The 16,465-nt window shown below is 39.0% G+C and overlaps 1 protein-coding gene across 13 annotated transcripts in view; it reads right to left on the reverse strand.

Moving 5' to 3' along the window:
- LOC5564681 (afadin) overlaps nt 1-16,465 on the reverse strand; it is a 331,635-nt gene that overhangs the window by 19,120 nt on the left and 296,050 nt on the right. Inside the window, exon 16 of one of the 13 annotated variants that reach the window (XM_021837297.1) lies at nt 10,010-10,826. The exons of the other annotated variants lie outside the window; for them this stretch is intronic. Within the exon in view, the coding sequence (XP_021692989.1) occupies nt 10,010-10,826 (817 nt within the window). The remainder of the gene's footprint in view (nt 1-10,009; nt 10,827-16,465) is intronic. 13 annotated transcript variants of the gene reach the window in all.

Consider the following 16,465-nt stretch of genomic DNA (forward strand, 5'->3'; position numbering starts at 1 on the left):
GGATTTTTTGGTAACAGTGTAAATTTTAGGATTAACGCGTTGATCTTGTAATTTCAGTGGGGTGTCCTACGTTAGGCAGAAACACGAAAGGCGGAAACACATAAGGCGGAATTTCAAAAGGCAGAATTAACAAAAGGCGACTACATACAAAAGGCGGAATCACGAAAGGCGGAATCTCGAAAGGCGGAATCTCGAAAGGCGGAATCTTGAAAGGCGGAGTCTCGAATGGCAGAATCTCATAGGGCTAATTTAAATTAGGCGGACTTTTTGAACCAGCAGAGCAAACGGCCGGCCGTTTGCTCTGCTGGTTCAAAAAGTCCGCCTAATTTAAATTAGCCTTATGTGATTCTGTGATTTGCTTTTGCAGTGAAATCTCCATGAGTCGATGTTCCATGACTCTATAACGACTCATGATATCATACTAAACAAATGATCTAGTTGTCCGGATGGTGTTGCTACGATAGGAATGATGTCACATGTTCACAAATCTAATTTGAGTTTCACAAGTAAAGTAGAGTAAAGAGTATGACTTAATAGTTTTGTATTCTGTGCAGCTCTCCAAAGCATTTCTGTTCCATGACTCGATGTTTCCATGAGCCAATGCGAACATTTGCGAGACAAAGTTTCAAATGAGTAATTGTTCTAGCTGTTACGTCTGTTTTTCTGTGCCATAACATTGAGGTGAAGATGAATCGAAGCCAAGCCTCAAATTTTCAAGAGCACAAATCTGGAGAACTGAATACCCGCTTGAGCTGAAAACTTAATCGATTGGTCACCACCAGCTAGTGACCAATCGATTAAGTTTTCAGCTCAAACGGATGTTTGGTTTTTCAGATTTGTGCTCCTGAAAATTCGAGGTTTGGCTTCGATTCATCTTCACCTTAACGCGAATATGAGCAGCTTGAATACCACTAGCAGCAATATAAGGTGAAAAAAATAGTACCGTTTTGATTCATATTACGGTCACTTAAGGCCTCAGTGGAGTAAAACTGATCAAAAAGTATATAAAATAAATCAGTTTGTATGATTTTTCCGCATTATCGAGCCTTGACAACACTTAGCTTTCAAATTGTGAGCGAAGATTTCGATTTCGCAGCGTTAATAGTTTCAAAGAAATACAAATGTGTAGACTTTTCATGATTCTTATTCCGGACGCTACTTTTGCCTTGAATTCCGGACGCTTTGATTCAAATTACGGACAGCTCATGAAAACCGTAAATCGAGAAATCAAATCATCAATTGAATTCGCTAAACTACTAAACAAACGTGTGATGCAGTTGAGCAATGTTAATTTTCATAGATATCGATGAAAAAAGCTTAATCAACCGAGCTACAAAATTACGAACTTTAAAACGGCAAAAATTGAAACATTTCGTGTAAAATGTTTCCCATATAAAGAAGAGTGTCCGGAATTAAAAGCTGTCCGTAATATGAATCGAAACGGTATATGTTTCAAAGAAGAATCAATATCAACTGGCTCTTTAGTTGCTCGTGGCGCCAAAGATATTCAAGGTGATAAGTTCAGAAAGAATAGCCGATGATTAAAAGAAGGAAAAATCACTGATAATGTATTAGATATTTCTTTCCAAAGAATAGACTATGTCCATCATTCGGGCAAATGTTATTTTCGAGCAAGTGTCTTTCGGGCTAGTGACGTAGAATTACACTATATAAGAATGCGAAAGTGACAACTTTGACTTTGGTGGAAGTGCTCATTTAACTCAAGCTGAGAAGCAGACTGTGTCTCAGTGGGGGCGTAGTGCCAAGAAGAAGAAGCAATAAAATTGGCTAGATTTCTCGAAAATTTAGCGCAAACCTAAGGCTGAAACAGTCGACAGTAAATAAAAGAAATAGAAACAGGCGACGGATATTTCACCTAACATCAACCTGGTGTGGGAAGATATTTCTTGGTTATAGTGGCTAATACCTACATATAAATTGAAAAACAAAAAAAACACCAAGAGATCAGGGAGTCGTGAGTTCGATTCTCACTGAGAAGACGTGTAACTTTTTCGCAAAACTTCACATCAATTTGTCCATTTAATCCAATTGCAAAATATATGTAATGTTTAGCTTTCGGTAGTTGTTAAAAAAACACCGTTTTTCAAAAGTTATTCTAAGTCCGTTTAGAGATTTTGAAAACGTCGATATGAATAGGAACCTTAATAGCTCAGTCTAATTATCGTTTGGAAGCTTAAGTAAGCATTTTAAAATCGTTTTTGAACAATTCCGCCTTTTTAGATTATGCCTTATGTTATTTTCCGCCTTTTGTTACACGTCTAAGTTAGTCTGCCTTTTGAGTTTCCGCCTTTTGTGATTCCGCCTTTCGTGTTTCTGCCTTTCGTTAGAATCCCTGTAATTTCAGTGTGGCTCTTGGGATTATAGTGAGGATCCTGAAATTCCAATCTGGATTCTGGTATTGCAGTTTGTATCATTTGATAACAGTGTGAATGTTGGAATTAAAGTGTTGATCTTGGGATTTGAGTATGGATTCTGGGGTTCCAGTGTAGGTCCTGGGATTTTGTAGGAGTTCGATGTGAATCCTGGGATTGTAATATGAAACGCAGGATTTCAATGGATTTTGGCAGGGATCCTAGGTTTCCTGTGTGGTATTCCAGTGTGGATTTTGTGATTCCAAAAACTCCTTCAGGAATTCCGCCATGAATTCCTTCGATAATTCTTCCAGGAGTTCCTTCAGGAATTACTCCAGGAAATCTATCAGAAAATCTTCAAGGATTTACTTCAGGCATTCCTTCAGGAGTTACTCCAGGATTTTCTTCCGGAATTCCCCCAGAAATTCTTTCAGGAGTTCCTTCAGACATTTCTCCAAGAGTACCTTCAGGAGCCTTTCCAGGAGCCCAAGTAACCAGTAAGCACGATAATGCGGCACGGTAACAGCATTATATGCGCATATAGGGTAATCATTTGATGCTTGTCAGTTTTATATACGCATATAATGCTATTATAATGCCAGAAAAGGCGAAATAGCGTGCCATTATAATGCGAAGATATAACCGTGCTTCTCGGCATCACTAGTGCTGATATAAGACCACGTGAGAAACGTCAGTTGTTTTCGCCAGGTTTTTCGGGCGAATATTTTGTGCTTTCGCGTACGCAGCCAGAGAGCTTTCGCGTATGCGGCCAAGCAGCTGGTACACGAGGTAAATAAATAAATGAATGAAAATGGAAACCTCGAATAGTATGCAAAATGTAATAAAATGATTGAGATAGTACTTCTCCGTATCAGACTTATTCATTTTGGTGGTTTTAATCCTTTTGAGGACTTGAAATTGCCACATATTGATCCTTGTTTTATGATGATGAAATTCCTCATTTTGCGTCTCGAACCTGCGACACCTGTATTGTTGAGTTGTTGAAGTTCTGCTCCTTTGCTCCTTCGCCCACATAAGATGAATAGTATTGGAAAGAAAAGTGACCAATTTAAACCATCACTTTTCCCCGTCATAAAAGCTGCAATTGTAGTAGTGAGAAGACTTATGTTTGACTCCCTCTCACCACTATATGTAAACACAAAGCACGTGGTATATATGTCAAAACACTGGATGGCATTTAAACAGGCCCTGTATGCGAATATAGAGCCAACATAGTGCTTATTTAATGCCCGTATGCATCAGGCTTAGAAGCATTAATGATGCTGTAATAGGGTTTCTATGCAGCGGAAGTGCTGTTATAGGGTGTGTAAGCATTTGTGGTGCTATTATAATGCATGTACGCATTTATGATTCTGATTAAGGGCTTATTATTAGTGCTTATGGTTACTTGGGAGTATCTCCAGGAATTCATCACGGAGTTCCTTCAGTTATACCTTCAGTAGTTCCTCCAAGAATTCCTGAAAGAGTTTCTTCTGAGATTAGTCCAGGTATTTATCCAGGAATTCCTCCAAATATACTTCCAGAAGTTTCTTCAGGAATTCCTCCAGAAGATCTTTCAGGAAATCATCCAGGGTTTCCTTCAACAATTCCTCCAGGAATTCATCCATGATTTCCTTCAAGAATTTTTCCAGGAGTTCCTTCAGGATTTACTCCAGGAAATCTTTCAGGAAATATTCGATGATTTACTTCAGGACATCCTACACGCATTCCATCAGGGAGTTCCTTCAAGAATTCCTCCAAGACTTCCTGTAGGAAACCCTTCGGGATTTCCTCCGGAAGTTTCCCAGGGATTCCTCCAGGAATTCTTCAGGATTTTTTCCAGGAGTTCTTTCAGGAATATTCCTCCGGATATTCCTTCAAATTTTACTCCAAATATTCCTGCAGGAGTTCCTTCGGGAATTCCTTCAGGGTTATTTTCAGGAATTCCTCCCGTAGTAGCTTCAGGAATTTCTACTGGAGTTTCTTCAAGTATTTCTCAGGAATTTCTGCAGAGGTTCTTTCGGGAATTTTTCCAGGAGTTCTTTTAGGCAGTGTTGCATTTTGAACTGAACGCGAGCCAAAACTGAACGGAGCAAGTTCAAATTTTGCTCGAGAACGCAGTAGACAGTGAACTCCCGAGCCGGAGCCCACTGCTGCTCTCGAACACCTCGTTCAGATCGCAATTCACTACAATGGTAATCAAAGCATAGATTTAGGATTTTATCAGGAAAATATTTCTTGAATCAATAGTAAAACCAAATTTAGTTATAAATAAATATATTATATTTCACTTTGAGCACCTTCTAAACAACTTTATGACGGTAAGATGACGTGAATTCTGTCAGAACAATCTGCGTTCAATTTTCTGCTCATTAGTGTTCAAATTTTTGAACTGAACAATGAGCAAGCCTACTTGATCACTCCGTTCAACAAATTGAACTGGAACGCAAACTGAACGCGTTCAAATGCATCACTGCTTTTAGGAATTGTTCTAGAAATTCCTTCAGGAATTCCTTTAAGAGTTCCACTAGGAAACCCTTATGGGATTCCTCCAGGAGTTTCTTCAGGAATTACTTCAGGAGCTCCTTCAGGATAATCCTTCAGGAATTTCTTTAAGAGTGCATTCAGAAATTCCTCCACGAGATTTCTAAAGGGTTTCAGGAGTTCCTTCAGGAATTTTACCAAGAATTCTTTAAGGAATTCCTCCAGGTGTTCCTCCGGTTATACGTCCAAGAGTTCTTTAAGGAACTCCTCCAGGAATTATTCCAAGAGTTCTTTCAGGAATTCATCCAGTTCCTCAAGAAATTCCCTCAGAAGTTCCTTCAGGTTTTTTTTTTCTAGAGTTTCTTCTGGAGTTTCCTCCAGGAGTATTTCCATGATTTTGTCTAGGAATTCCTTCAGTAATATCTCCAGAAATTCTTTCAGGAATTTCTCTAGGAGTTCCTTCAGGAATTCCTCCTGGAGTTCGCTCAGGAATTCCTCCAGGAGGTTCTTCGGAAATTCCTCCAGGAGTTCCTCCAAGTATTCCAGGGGTTCCTTCGGGAATTCCTTCAGAGTTATTTTCCTTTAGGATTTACTTCGGGAATTACTCCAGTAGTCCCTTAAGAAATTCCTCCAGGAGTCCCTTAAGAAATTCTTCCGCGATTCCTCCAAGCGTTTCACAAGAGATTCCTTAAGGAGTTCCGCTAGAGATCCCATAGGAGTTCTTCCAGGAATTCTTCCTTGAATCCCTTAAAGGATTTCTTCAAGTTCCTCCAGAGATTTTACTTCATGGATTTCTCCAGTTGTTTTTCTAGGAGTTCCTTCAGGGATTCTCCTGAAGTTTCTTCAGGAATTATTCCAGGAATACTTCCAGGAGTTCTTTCAAAGATTTCTTTTAGCATTCTTCCTGAACTATCAGATTTTTTTTTTTCAAATATGGAGTATTTACGGTTGTTCCGGGTTAGTTTAGGAATCATAAAATGACCATAATTATCAAACATTCATATAACTTATTTCGACATTTAAGAAAACTAACATGGAACATAGAAACTATCAGAACATTTTTTTCAATTTTACGGATGTTCCGGGTTAATTACGGAACCATAAGATGGTCAAAGTGATCAAACATTTATATCACTAAATCCAATATGTTAGAATTCTTAATTTTAATCAACAAGAAACATATGAATAATCTTTTTTTTTTCAATATGGAAAATTTTACAGATGTTCCGGGTTAGTTCCGGAACCATAAAATGGCCGTAATGATCAAACATTCAGATTACTAAATACGAATTGTAAGAGTACTTCTTTCTAACAAACAAGAGACAAAGGAACTATCAGAAAATATTTTTTTTCAGTATTTCCATTTTTTCGGATGTTCCGGGTTAGTTCCGGAACCATAAAATGGCTGTAATGGTCAAACATTTAGATTACAAAATACGAATTGTAAGAGTACTTCTTTCTAACAAACAAGAGACAAAGGAACTATCAGAATATATTTTTTTTAATATTTCTAATTTTACGGATGTTCCGGGTTCGCTCCGGAACCATAAAATAGCCATAACGGTCAATCATTCATTTCACTAAATCCCCCATGTAAGAATATTTTCGTGTGCGGTTTCGCAGCAAAACGTAATCATGACAGTTTATTTTCAGTTCCATTAATTCTACTTGCTGTAAGGAACTCAGGATGATTCCAGGGCTCTAGGTGGCCATGGCGAAGTCTCCGGTCAATGGGACCACCACCAATCGATTCAGCAGCCTTTTTCCGATCTAGAATGGCCAAAATCATTTCCTGGAACCGTTACCCAGCTGAGATATTGCATTTAGTCGCGTTTTGGACCCCGATTTTCTCACTGTGCATTGTGTTCAAGTTTAAAACCTGGTATTCCAGTGTAAATCCTGAGATTTCATTATGGACCCTGAGATTTCAGTGTGGATACTGATATTCGAGTGTGGATCTTATAAAATAGAAGATGCTGGGATTCCATAGAAGATCCTGAGATCCCAGTATGGATCCCTAGATTGTAGCGTTGATGGTGGTTTCCAATGTGGATCTATATGTTCCAATGTAAATCCTGGTATTCCAGTGCTGATTCTGGGATTTCAGTGTGGATGTTGGGATACCAGTGTGATTGCTGGGATGCTCGTATTCGAGTGCGGAACCTGAGATTCCAGTGTGAAATCTGATACTTCATTGTGGATCCTAGGATTTCCGTGTGGATCCAGGGATTCCTGTGTGAATCATAGAATTTCAGTATGGATCCTAGGAAGCTAATGTGGATTCTGAGATTCCAGTGTGCATGCTGGGTCTCAAGTGTGGATCTTGGTTTTACAGTATGCATCCTGGTATTTCAGTGTAGATTTTAAGATTGTAGCGTAGATCGTAGGATTCCAGTGTGGATATTAGGATTCCAGTATGGATTCTGGGTATGTAGTATGTGTCCTAACACAGGACTTCTCGGATTGTAGTGTAGATACTGGGAGTGCGATATGAATCCTGGGAATCCATTGTACACCCTGGAATCCCAATGTGGATCCTGGGACTTAAGTATGTATCCTGGAACTCCAGTGTGGATCCTAAGATTGCAATCTGGATGCTGGCATTATAATGTGTAGTCCAGTGCGGATCGTGGGATTCCAGTGTGGATCTTTGGATTCCAGTGTGGGATCCTGGGCTTTCAGTATGGGTGTGTATGATGCGAATTTAGTGTGGATCCTGGTGTTTCAGTTTGGACCCTTGGATCCAGTGTGGATTGTGTTACTTTATTGTGGAGACTAGGTTACTAATGTGGAAATTGGGATTCCAGTGTGGATATTGGGATTCCAGTGTGAATCCTAGTATTCCAGTATCCTGGGGTTGTAACACGGGTTGTGGAATTCTAGAACCTGAAATTTCAGTGAGTATCTTGAAACCTAGTTTGAAACCTGATATTTCAGTGAGATTTTGAGAATCTAGTGCGAACCTTGGGTTTCCACTGTGTATCTTGAGATGCCAGTGTAGATCTTTTAATTTCAGTGTGGATCCTAGGATTGGAACATTAATCCTTGGTTATCAAGGTGAATCCTGGGATCCAGTGTGGATCTTAGGATTCTGGTGTGAATTCTGGAATTCGTGGAGATCCTAGGAATGCTTTATGGGTCCTGGATTTGAATGCTTTATGGCATTCTGGTCTTCCAGTGTGGATGTTAATATTTGGATTCTAGTATTCCAGTGGGAATGGTTAAATGGGAATCTCAGGATTCCTGTAAGAATGCTGGGCTTTGAGTGGCAATACTGTGTGAATCCTGCCAGAGTTATTTTGGAAAGTTCGAAATTAACACCAAAACGTATGTATAACGATGACGATGTCTAACAGTTCTGCGATGATTACCAGCAAACGTAAGCTCCTGGCCGGCGTGGCGCTATTCATGCCTATGTATGGAGGTCCAATTTGATCAGAAGCGCTTGGAACGAGCAGAAAACTAAAGGTTTTAGAAAGCTTATGTATTGTAGAGTAGCAAGCGAATACCAAACGGTATCTAAAGAGGTATTGTGCATCATAGCCGGGATGAAAAACACCTGGATTATCATCAAGGAATATGTTGAATGCTTCAACCAACGAGGTATTAGAGGAGTCCGCAATGCATGTAAAGAAACAACGCTTAGAGGTTGACATCAGTTGGGATAACTCCGCTTAAGGTGAACCTATAAGCTAATACCAAATGTGTCAGATTGGTATGAAAAAAAAAACATGCGCTAGTCTACATCCACCTGACGCACTTTCTGTCTGGACATGGTTGCTATAGGCAGTACCTACACAGGTTCAGGCAGTTAGAATCTGCAGTCAATCGTGAACTGTAAAAAATCGGAGATGAAAGATAGGTGGGTCAATATGACTCATTCGTCCTGGAAGAGTTAAAGCGTGATTCAACTAATGTATCGCATGAATCTTGCTATTTCTAGCAGCTGTGACTGAAACGAACATAACCTGAATTTCAACCACCTATCAGTGCTCAATCATAAACTTATAACTGTTATACTGCAGTGAATCGCAAGTCAGTCCCATCTGTAAAAAGTAGGCATGGAGAAAATGGGCTGTGAAGTTATCAAACTCGTTTTCCATACAAATATCCCAAAAATTCCAGAGGATTGGAACATGTTTAAATCTTAATAATCTTAATGAAATCTTTCACAACTTGTTTTTCACTACAATATCTTTCCGAGAAAAATATAAAGATGTTCGAAACACGGTTCACTTCTGCGTTACACGGTGCGGAGATCTGTAGTGGGACTGATATGCGGTTACTTTTCATTATGGGACAATTTGACTTGCTGTTTTTTCTGACTTCTTCCGATCAAATCATATTATTTCATTAGTGCAGCTGAAAGAGCATTGGAAGATATGTTGAAAACTGAACTCAACTCAATTTTAACGAAAATGCAGATGGGACTGACTTGCGATTCACGGCAGTATATCTGAGAAAAGCCTACATTAATTTCCAAAATGTGGACAAACCAAATGTGTTATAAACCTCTCATAGATTTGACCAGCATAAAACGTCAATGTGCATACAAATTCATTTTTCCACAATAGCAAAAGATTCCTGGAGAATTCAATTGACATGCTGCACCATATCATGCCAATTTTTTACCAACAAATTTACAAATCCATTTCATTCAGACCACGTGTGAACATACAGATACCTATAACGAAAAACGATTCAATGCTAACAAACAAGGGCCACTGAATGGGTGCAAGTCGGATGCCAATCACCGAAAAGTTGTGCGCTGAGCTTTGAGATTTGTTGGAGCTTGCTATCACATTCAACGACCAAAAAGAGGAAAAAGGGGACAATGCACAAGGGGGGTGAGTTTTATGACACAATTCGAAACGATAACGATTCCACGTGTGCTAGTGGTGGTGGTGGAGGCGGTTGAAAATTGGCAGACTTACATCATCATTCTCGTCGTTGGCTAACGAAAAATCATAGCTGACTATACTCGAAAATTTCGCGAAAAAATCTCACATCTCAAAAAATGGTGTTTGGTGTCTCTGTGTTGTGATTATTATCTGACTCGTACCCGTCGTCGTTGTTCGTAAGGATTCTTCCTCGCTCTCTCTCTCAATGCATATCAGTCATGAAACAACTCTCAACGCTGGCAAGTAGTTTACCTTTCGCGATGCTACTGTTAATACTATTGCTGCTGAAAAGTGTTCGTCGGTCCCCAAAATCGTTCCCATCCTTGAACAATCGAATGTTCCCGATCAGTTTGCTGTGGTCGTTTCCATCCTCATATCCTCCATCATCGTTATTGTTATTGTTCGTTCTCACCGGTGAGGCGTAATTACGCGAAACATAGTCCCTAATGGCTTCCACCTGGGCCATGCTGCTCCTGCGATGGACGGCACCACAATCAATATTGGAGTCCTGCCTGGTATCGTCACCATTATCTTCGTTATTGTTGTTGTTGCTGTTGCTGTTTCTATTGCTATTGGGGTTATCGCTGGCGTTGACGTTCCTACTGCTAGTGGATTTCATTTTACAAAACTTGAATATAGGTTCACTTGGTGATTTTTTGGTCCCTCGACTAGGCTTCCAACGAGGCGAATCGACAAGGTCGTCGTCATCATCGTCCTCGTCATCGGTCGTCACTTCATTAGTGCTGGGTCGTCGCCGGTAATGATAGTGATTTGAGTAAGAGCCGTTGTAGCTACTGTTGTTGTTGTTGTTGTTGAGCCGGCTTTCGTCCAGCCCACCATCCTGGCCGTGGTCGGTGATTATGTCGAAACTGACGGTCTTGCGACAGGACGAATTGCTACCACGGCGGCTGCCAGGGTTCACCATAATGCTCGGGATGTTGCCAAGTGTGGCACTGTGGACTGGAGGAGGTGGCGGCGGCGGTGGTGCCCTATAAGCCGGCGGAACTGCTCGGGGCGGAAATAGTTCCTCATCGCTGCTGGCAGTCGTGTTGGTGTAGAATCTAGTTTCCTATGAGGAGGGCAGTTTTTTTTTGGTAAAAGTTAGTGACATGAGAAAATTGAAGACTTGTTTCGAGAAAAAAAATTGAATCAAAAGCAGCCAATGGTTCACGTGACTTCTATAGCATTTTGTCACGCTGAGAAAGGATTTTGTGCCGAGAAACATTGACCTGTGACTATTATCCGACAAGATGAAAAAAGACTACTGAACTGGAATGATCATGCCAATCTTCAGGCGAACTGCATGTCTTGCTCTACAAGAAAATCTTCATCGTGGTTGTAGACGGATAGGGAAAGTGTACCAGTTATGGACATAGTGGTTCTCTATTTGGCCATATGCAAAATTCGGATAGCTTTCACATTTTCAATCTTTTTGAATGTTTCAACATCAAGATATATCCTCTATCTTACTGCTAAAACACAAAAAAAACTTTTCAAAATGTTGATACATTCAAATTATCCCGTATGGCGAAATAGGGAACCACTATGGCCATAACTGGTACACCTACCCTAATTGAACAGATGTGTGCAGTGATGCATTTGAACGCGTTCAGTTCGCGTTTCAGTTCAATTTGTTGAACGGAGTGATCAAGTAGGCTTGCTCATTGTTCAGTTCAAAAATTTGAACGCTAGTGAGCAAAAAACTGAACGCAGATTCTGCTGCCAGCATTCACGGCATCTTACCGCGCTAAAGTTGTTTAAAAGGTACTCAAAGCAAGACATAATATATTTACTTAAAACTTAATTGATTTCACTATTGATTCAGGAAACCTTTTCCTGGTAAAATCCTAAATCTGTGCTTTGATTACAATTGCGGTGCATTGCGATCTGAACGGGGCGTTCGAGAGCAGCAGTGGGCTCCGGCTCGGGAGTTCACTGTCTACTGCGTTCTCGAGCAAAATTTGAACTTGCTCCGTTCAGTTTTGGCTCGCGTTCAGTTCAAAATGCATCACTGGATGTGTGCGTACATGTAATAATTTGCTTGATGGTTTTTTGATTAACAAATTGAAAATACGCTTCGCACAAATCAAGAGAATCGAAAAGTATTGCGATTGATCGATCGATCATTACCAGTGAGTAAAAAATCCATGAAATTCTCAGCGTGAAAAAAAATCTGGTTCTTCATATTTGTGTTCTTGAAATTTTAAGGTGAAGCTTCAATTCATCACCACCTTTATAGTATCCGATAATCGTGTACAGTTGCAAAACTAAATGAACAAGTAAGATTCTGAGAACGATAAACTTTACAAATATTCTTGAACGATGTTCAAGAAAATTTAATCTCTGCAATTTTTACTGAAAATCTTCTGAAACTAATACCCCGATTCAGTATTCTAGACCAAGATGATGCTTGGATATGTCAGATTAGAAAACATGTCTTCATTTTGTAAACTTTCGAGGAAAATTTCTATAACACACCTGGAAGAAGCTGTTGTATTTTTTAATGAAATTACTAGCCGAATCCCTGAAAAAAAAAAAATGCTCGAGATATATAATTTATGACGAAGAAATTTATTGTACAAATGCAACAGAAATTTCAGTTACAATTTGTGTTACGAATAGAAATATTTACTTTATAACAATTTGTCGCTCGCGGTTTGAATAATCAGTTATAAAACCATTAGAAAACAAACTCAATTTTTGAAATTAGTGGAGAAAATCGATTTATTTCGAATGAATGCCTGAAATCAGCCGTTTTTAAAATTAATAGTCAATATCTTTTTCTTTTATTTCCCAAACAATAATTGGCGATACATCTAGAGTAGACCTGTTCATATTTGAAAAAATATCTGGAAATCTACCGGTCAAGCAGTACTCTGAATTTTCATGCTAAGAACAATGTCTGGTCAAATTTTCAGCTCATTCGATGAAGATTGCAGTATACTTCAAGTGAAAAATGTGTTTTTGGGCTTATTTCAAGGTTTGAAAATAAACGGTAAATTTAAAACGGATTGAGTTTTAGATATGCATAGTTATCATGTTCTGGAAATTAAAAATTCGGAAATTTTCATACAGGCATGTTTTTCAGAGAGAACTCTCCCCAAAAATAGTGATTTTTAAGATCCTCGAAGCACTAACCTCAACCAAAGTATGTTAAAACTCGCTCCAGTCATAAAACTGTGTTCAACAAAAGTTCGTAGAATTTAATATGTATGTAGAGGTGTTTCCGAAAAGTTTTGGTATTCGGTAGTTATGATTTTTTAAGTTTAAAATTAGTCCAGAAACACATAATTGATTTGAAGCGCACCTAAATTTTCTTCAAATTGGCTGAAATTTTGATCAGAAGCTCGTTTTGACATGGAGAATCATAATATTGGTTGACTGGGAAATTTCCAAATATTTTTGAAAATATGAATAGGTCTAATCTAGAGACATTCCTAGAAAAACTCCTTTGGGAATCCCTGGATAAATTCCAGGAATAATTTGAGATGGAAAATAAGAAGGATGCCCTCATTCCATGCCTGGAGGAATGCTTGAATGTTATTCTGGTGAAATTTTTTGAAGAGGTTTTCTCAAATCACAAAAGCAGCGTCCATTTATTACGTAACGCCAAAATTTGCGTTTTTCGACGCACCAAATGGAAAAAAGGCTATTGTTTCAATTTATGCGCTTTCAGCACTGGTTATTTTCCCAGCTTAGGGTAAATCGGGATAATGCGCCCCAACCGAGCAATACGTCCAACTTCATTTTCAAGGAATTGGAGGATTCTCTAACACCTAATTTGATTACATATCCTAAATTGTAATTGTAATTGCTCAATCCACACCCTGGCAGACAATTATCCGCCCATCTAGACACGGGCTGGGTGAGGACCTACCTAGCCTCCCCCGTTAACATGTCCTATACCGTTTAGCACACCGGGATCTTCCACAAGCAGGCGCCGGAATTAAAGCGGTCCCACAAGCTTCAGATACATTAAATAGATTTAGTCCCTCTGGCACTAAACCAGAAGGACTATAAGTATAACGAAGAAGAAACGAAAAGATAGTAGAGTTGGTTCGGTTATTTGATTGCTGAAACGAAAAAAAAACAGAAAAAACAGAAACAAAGTGTTAACATTAAAACGGGGTTTTATAATTGATAAATGTATCGATAGTTTCTCATCTGTTACGTTTCCTTATCGTAGCGCTGTCGATTTTTCCATCTCCAGGGTGTTCGTCTCCGCTCGAGCAATGAGGACCATGATGAAATGAGAATATAAAAATGTGAGCATTAGTGTTGATCTAGTAATAGATTAATTTAAACTGCTTTTCATGTGCTAAGTAACTTGTAAACTCCTACTCAATTATGTTTTGTTGGCCTACACGTTTTATTTAGATACAATTTTTATTTAGAAAACTATTTGGATCCGAGATTTTAGGTGCAGATTGAGCATGTTTGATAAAACAAGCATCCTGTTTTCAGTTGAAGAATGTTCAAGAAGTTGATGATTCTGTTATTTATACTGGCTACATACAAGAATTCACTATTGATATAATATATGGATATTGAAAGTTCCAACGCGCGATTATAATACTTCAGTTTTCGTGCTGTTGTATTGGTGTAAGTAGTAGAATAAAACAGACTACGGGCATTTATTACCTGTTGCAAGGTTCCTAAGTGATCAGATATTTATCATTTTCTACAGCCTAATTTAATAATACCTACATTGGGTTGTAACAAAAATTTGATCTTGGGATGTTGATTTGCCTCCTAATCATAGTTTCGACAATAGTCACATGCTTACTATCCCTTATGGCAGTGTTGTTGATTCTATTGTCTATCGCTCATCAGTTTCGCGCCACCCGGCAGGGACTTGGTCCTATGTACCCAATACTCTGCTGTGTCTTAACTTCACGCAATACATTCTGTAGATGTGTGATACAGTTTGCGGAATATTATGATTTATCACTTCGTTCAGATGGAAAATTCTGTTATGGTACCATATTCACATATCAGATAACTCCCACCTGGAACGATGTAATACATCGGAGACATGTAGATTCAGATGTATGTAGACGATCTATGCCTAGTTCGGCTCTGATCGACAGGCAATCAGTGTATTCAGTTTTTCAACTAGCTTGAAGCGATGAACGTATCAAGACAAGCTCTCCACTATATCTGCTAGCAATCACCGGTCGTCGATAGACATTTCGGTTCTTTTCTGCTAAAGAAAGACCCGATTGTATGCCAAAGACTATGGCTCATGCTTTTCAATACAGCTGGAAAAACAAGAACTACACCCAGCACCAAGTAGTACGTAACTATGAGGCGGACCGGAAGGTTTGATAAGCAATCCCCACCAATTTGATTACATATCCTAAATATCCACAAAAAAAAAATGATGTTGCGCATGTTAGATCTTTGTGGTAGTCAAGTGTAAGGTTCAGCATTTCATGAGTTAGCTCAGTGGTACTCAACATGCTGATGGAGGAACTCTTGAATGTAACACTGGGAAAATCCAAAGAAAAATCTTTGGAGGAATGAATGAACGAGGTTATTAAGAAAGCATGGAGAAATTTCTGTATGTATCCCTGGAAGATCCCATGAAGGAATCCTTAAAACAATTACCTTTAGGAACCTGGGAAAAAATCCGCGTGGATGCCCGGAATAATGTCAGTTTAATTGTGATTTTATGGCTTTCTCAGTCTAGGGAAATCACAACGGAAAGTTTTGTTTTGCCCAACGTCTGTTTAATTCTATAGAGAATCCGGACAGAATTGTTTTAATGAATTTTTGTAGGACTTGCTGGTGAAGCGATTCTTTTCAAAATTTATTTACGGGCATGGAGAAATTTCTGTATGTATCCCTGGAAGATCCCATGAAGGAATCCCTAAAACAATTACCTTTAGGAACCTGGGAAAAAATCCGCGTGGATGCCCGGAATAATGTCTGTTTAATTGTGATTTTATGGCTTTCTCAGTCTAGGGAAATCACAACGGAAAGTTTTGTTTTGCCCAACGTCTGTTTAATTCTATAGAGAATCCAGACAGAATTGTTTTAATGAATTTTTGTAGGACTTGCTGGTGAAGCGATTCTTTTCAAAATTTATTTACGGGCTTATCAGTTTATTTTGCTCGAAGGCAGCATGGCGAATAAACCAATGAATACTAGATGGAAAGATAGATGACTAGGCGTGTTGTTCGAATAACACTACCAAGACAGCCTATCTTGTTCGCCAAGCCATTTCCATAGGGGATGTAAGTCGAAAACAAGGGCTGTTTTATATGTTATGCCCTCTTCAACATCTTATCCAATTTCTCTCGCCGTTCCCTTACGGTATCTATCCATTTTTTATTCGTTGCTTACTATTAGGGTGCGGATTATTTTTCAAACGTTCTCAAAACCAAAAAATCATGTGCTCTTATGAATTTTAATCACATTAAAGAGATACCTCAAAATTTGAGCTAAAAATATTAAGATTTAGAGGTGGCAAGCGTCTTGAAGGTGAACTTTCAAGTTATTTAAAATGGTCTTCTGGTAGGGACGGACCTGGTGTAGTGGTTAGAACACGCCTAAGCAACACACATGTTATAATTGAGTATTATCAACTTATATATGACTAAATTTGGTTATATATCAGTTGATAATACTCAATTATAACATGTGTGTTGCTGGGGCACGCCTCTCACGCCGAGGATCTGGGATCGAATCCCATCCCCAAGATAG

Source organism: Aedes aegypti, chromosome 1, assembly GCF_002204515.2.
Source record: "Aedes aegypti strain LVP_AGWG chromosome 1, AaegL5.0 Primary Assembly, whole genome shotgun sequence".
NCBI classification, from domain to species: domain Eukaryota; kingdom Metazoa; phylum Arthropoda; class Insecta; order Diptera; family Culicidae; genus Aedes; species Aedes aegypti.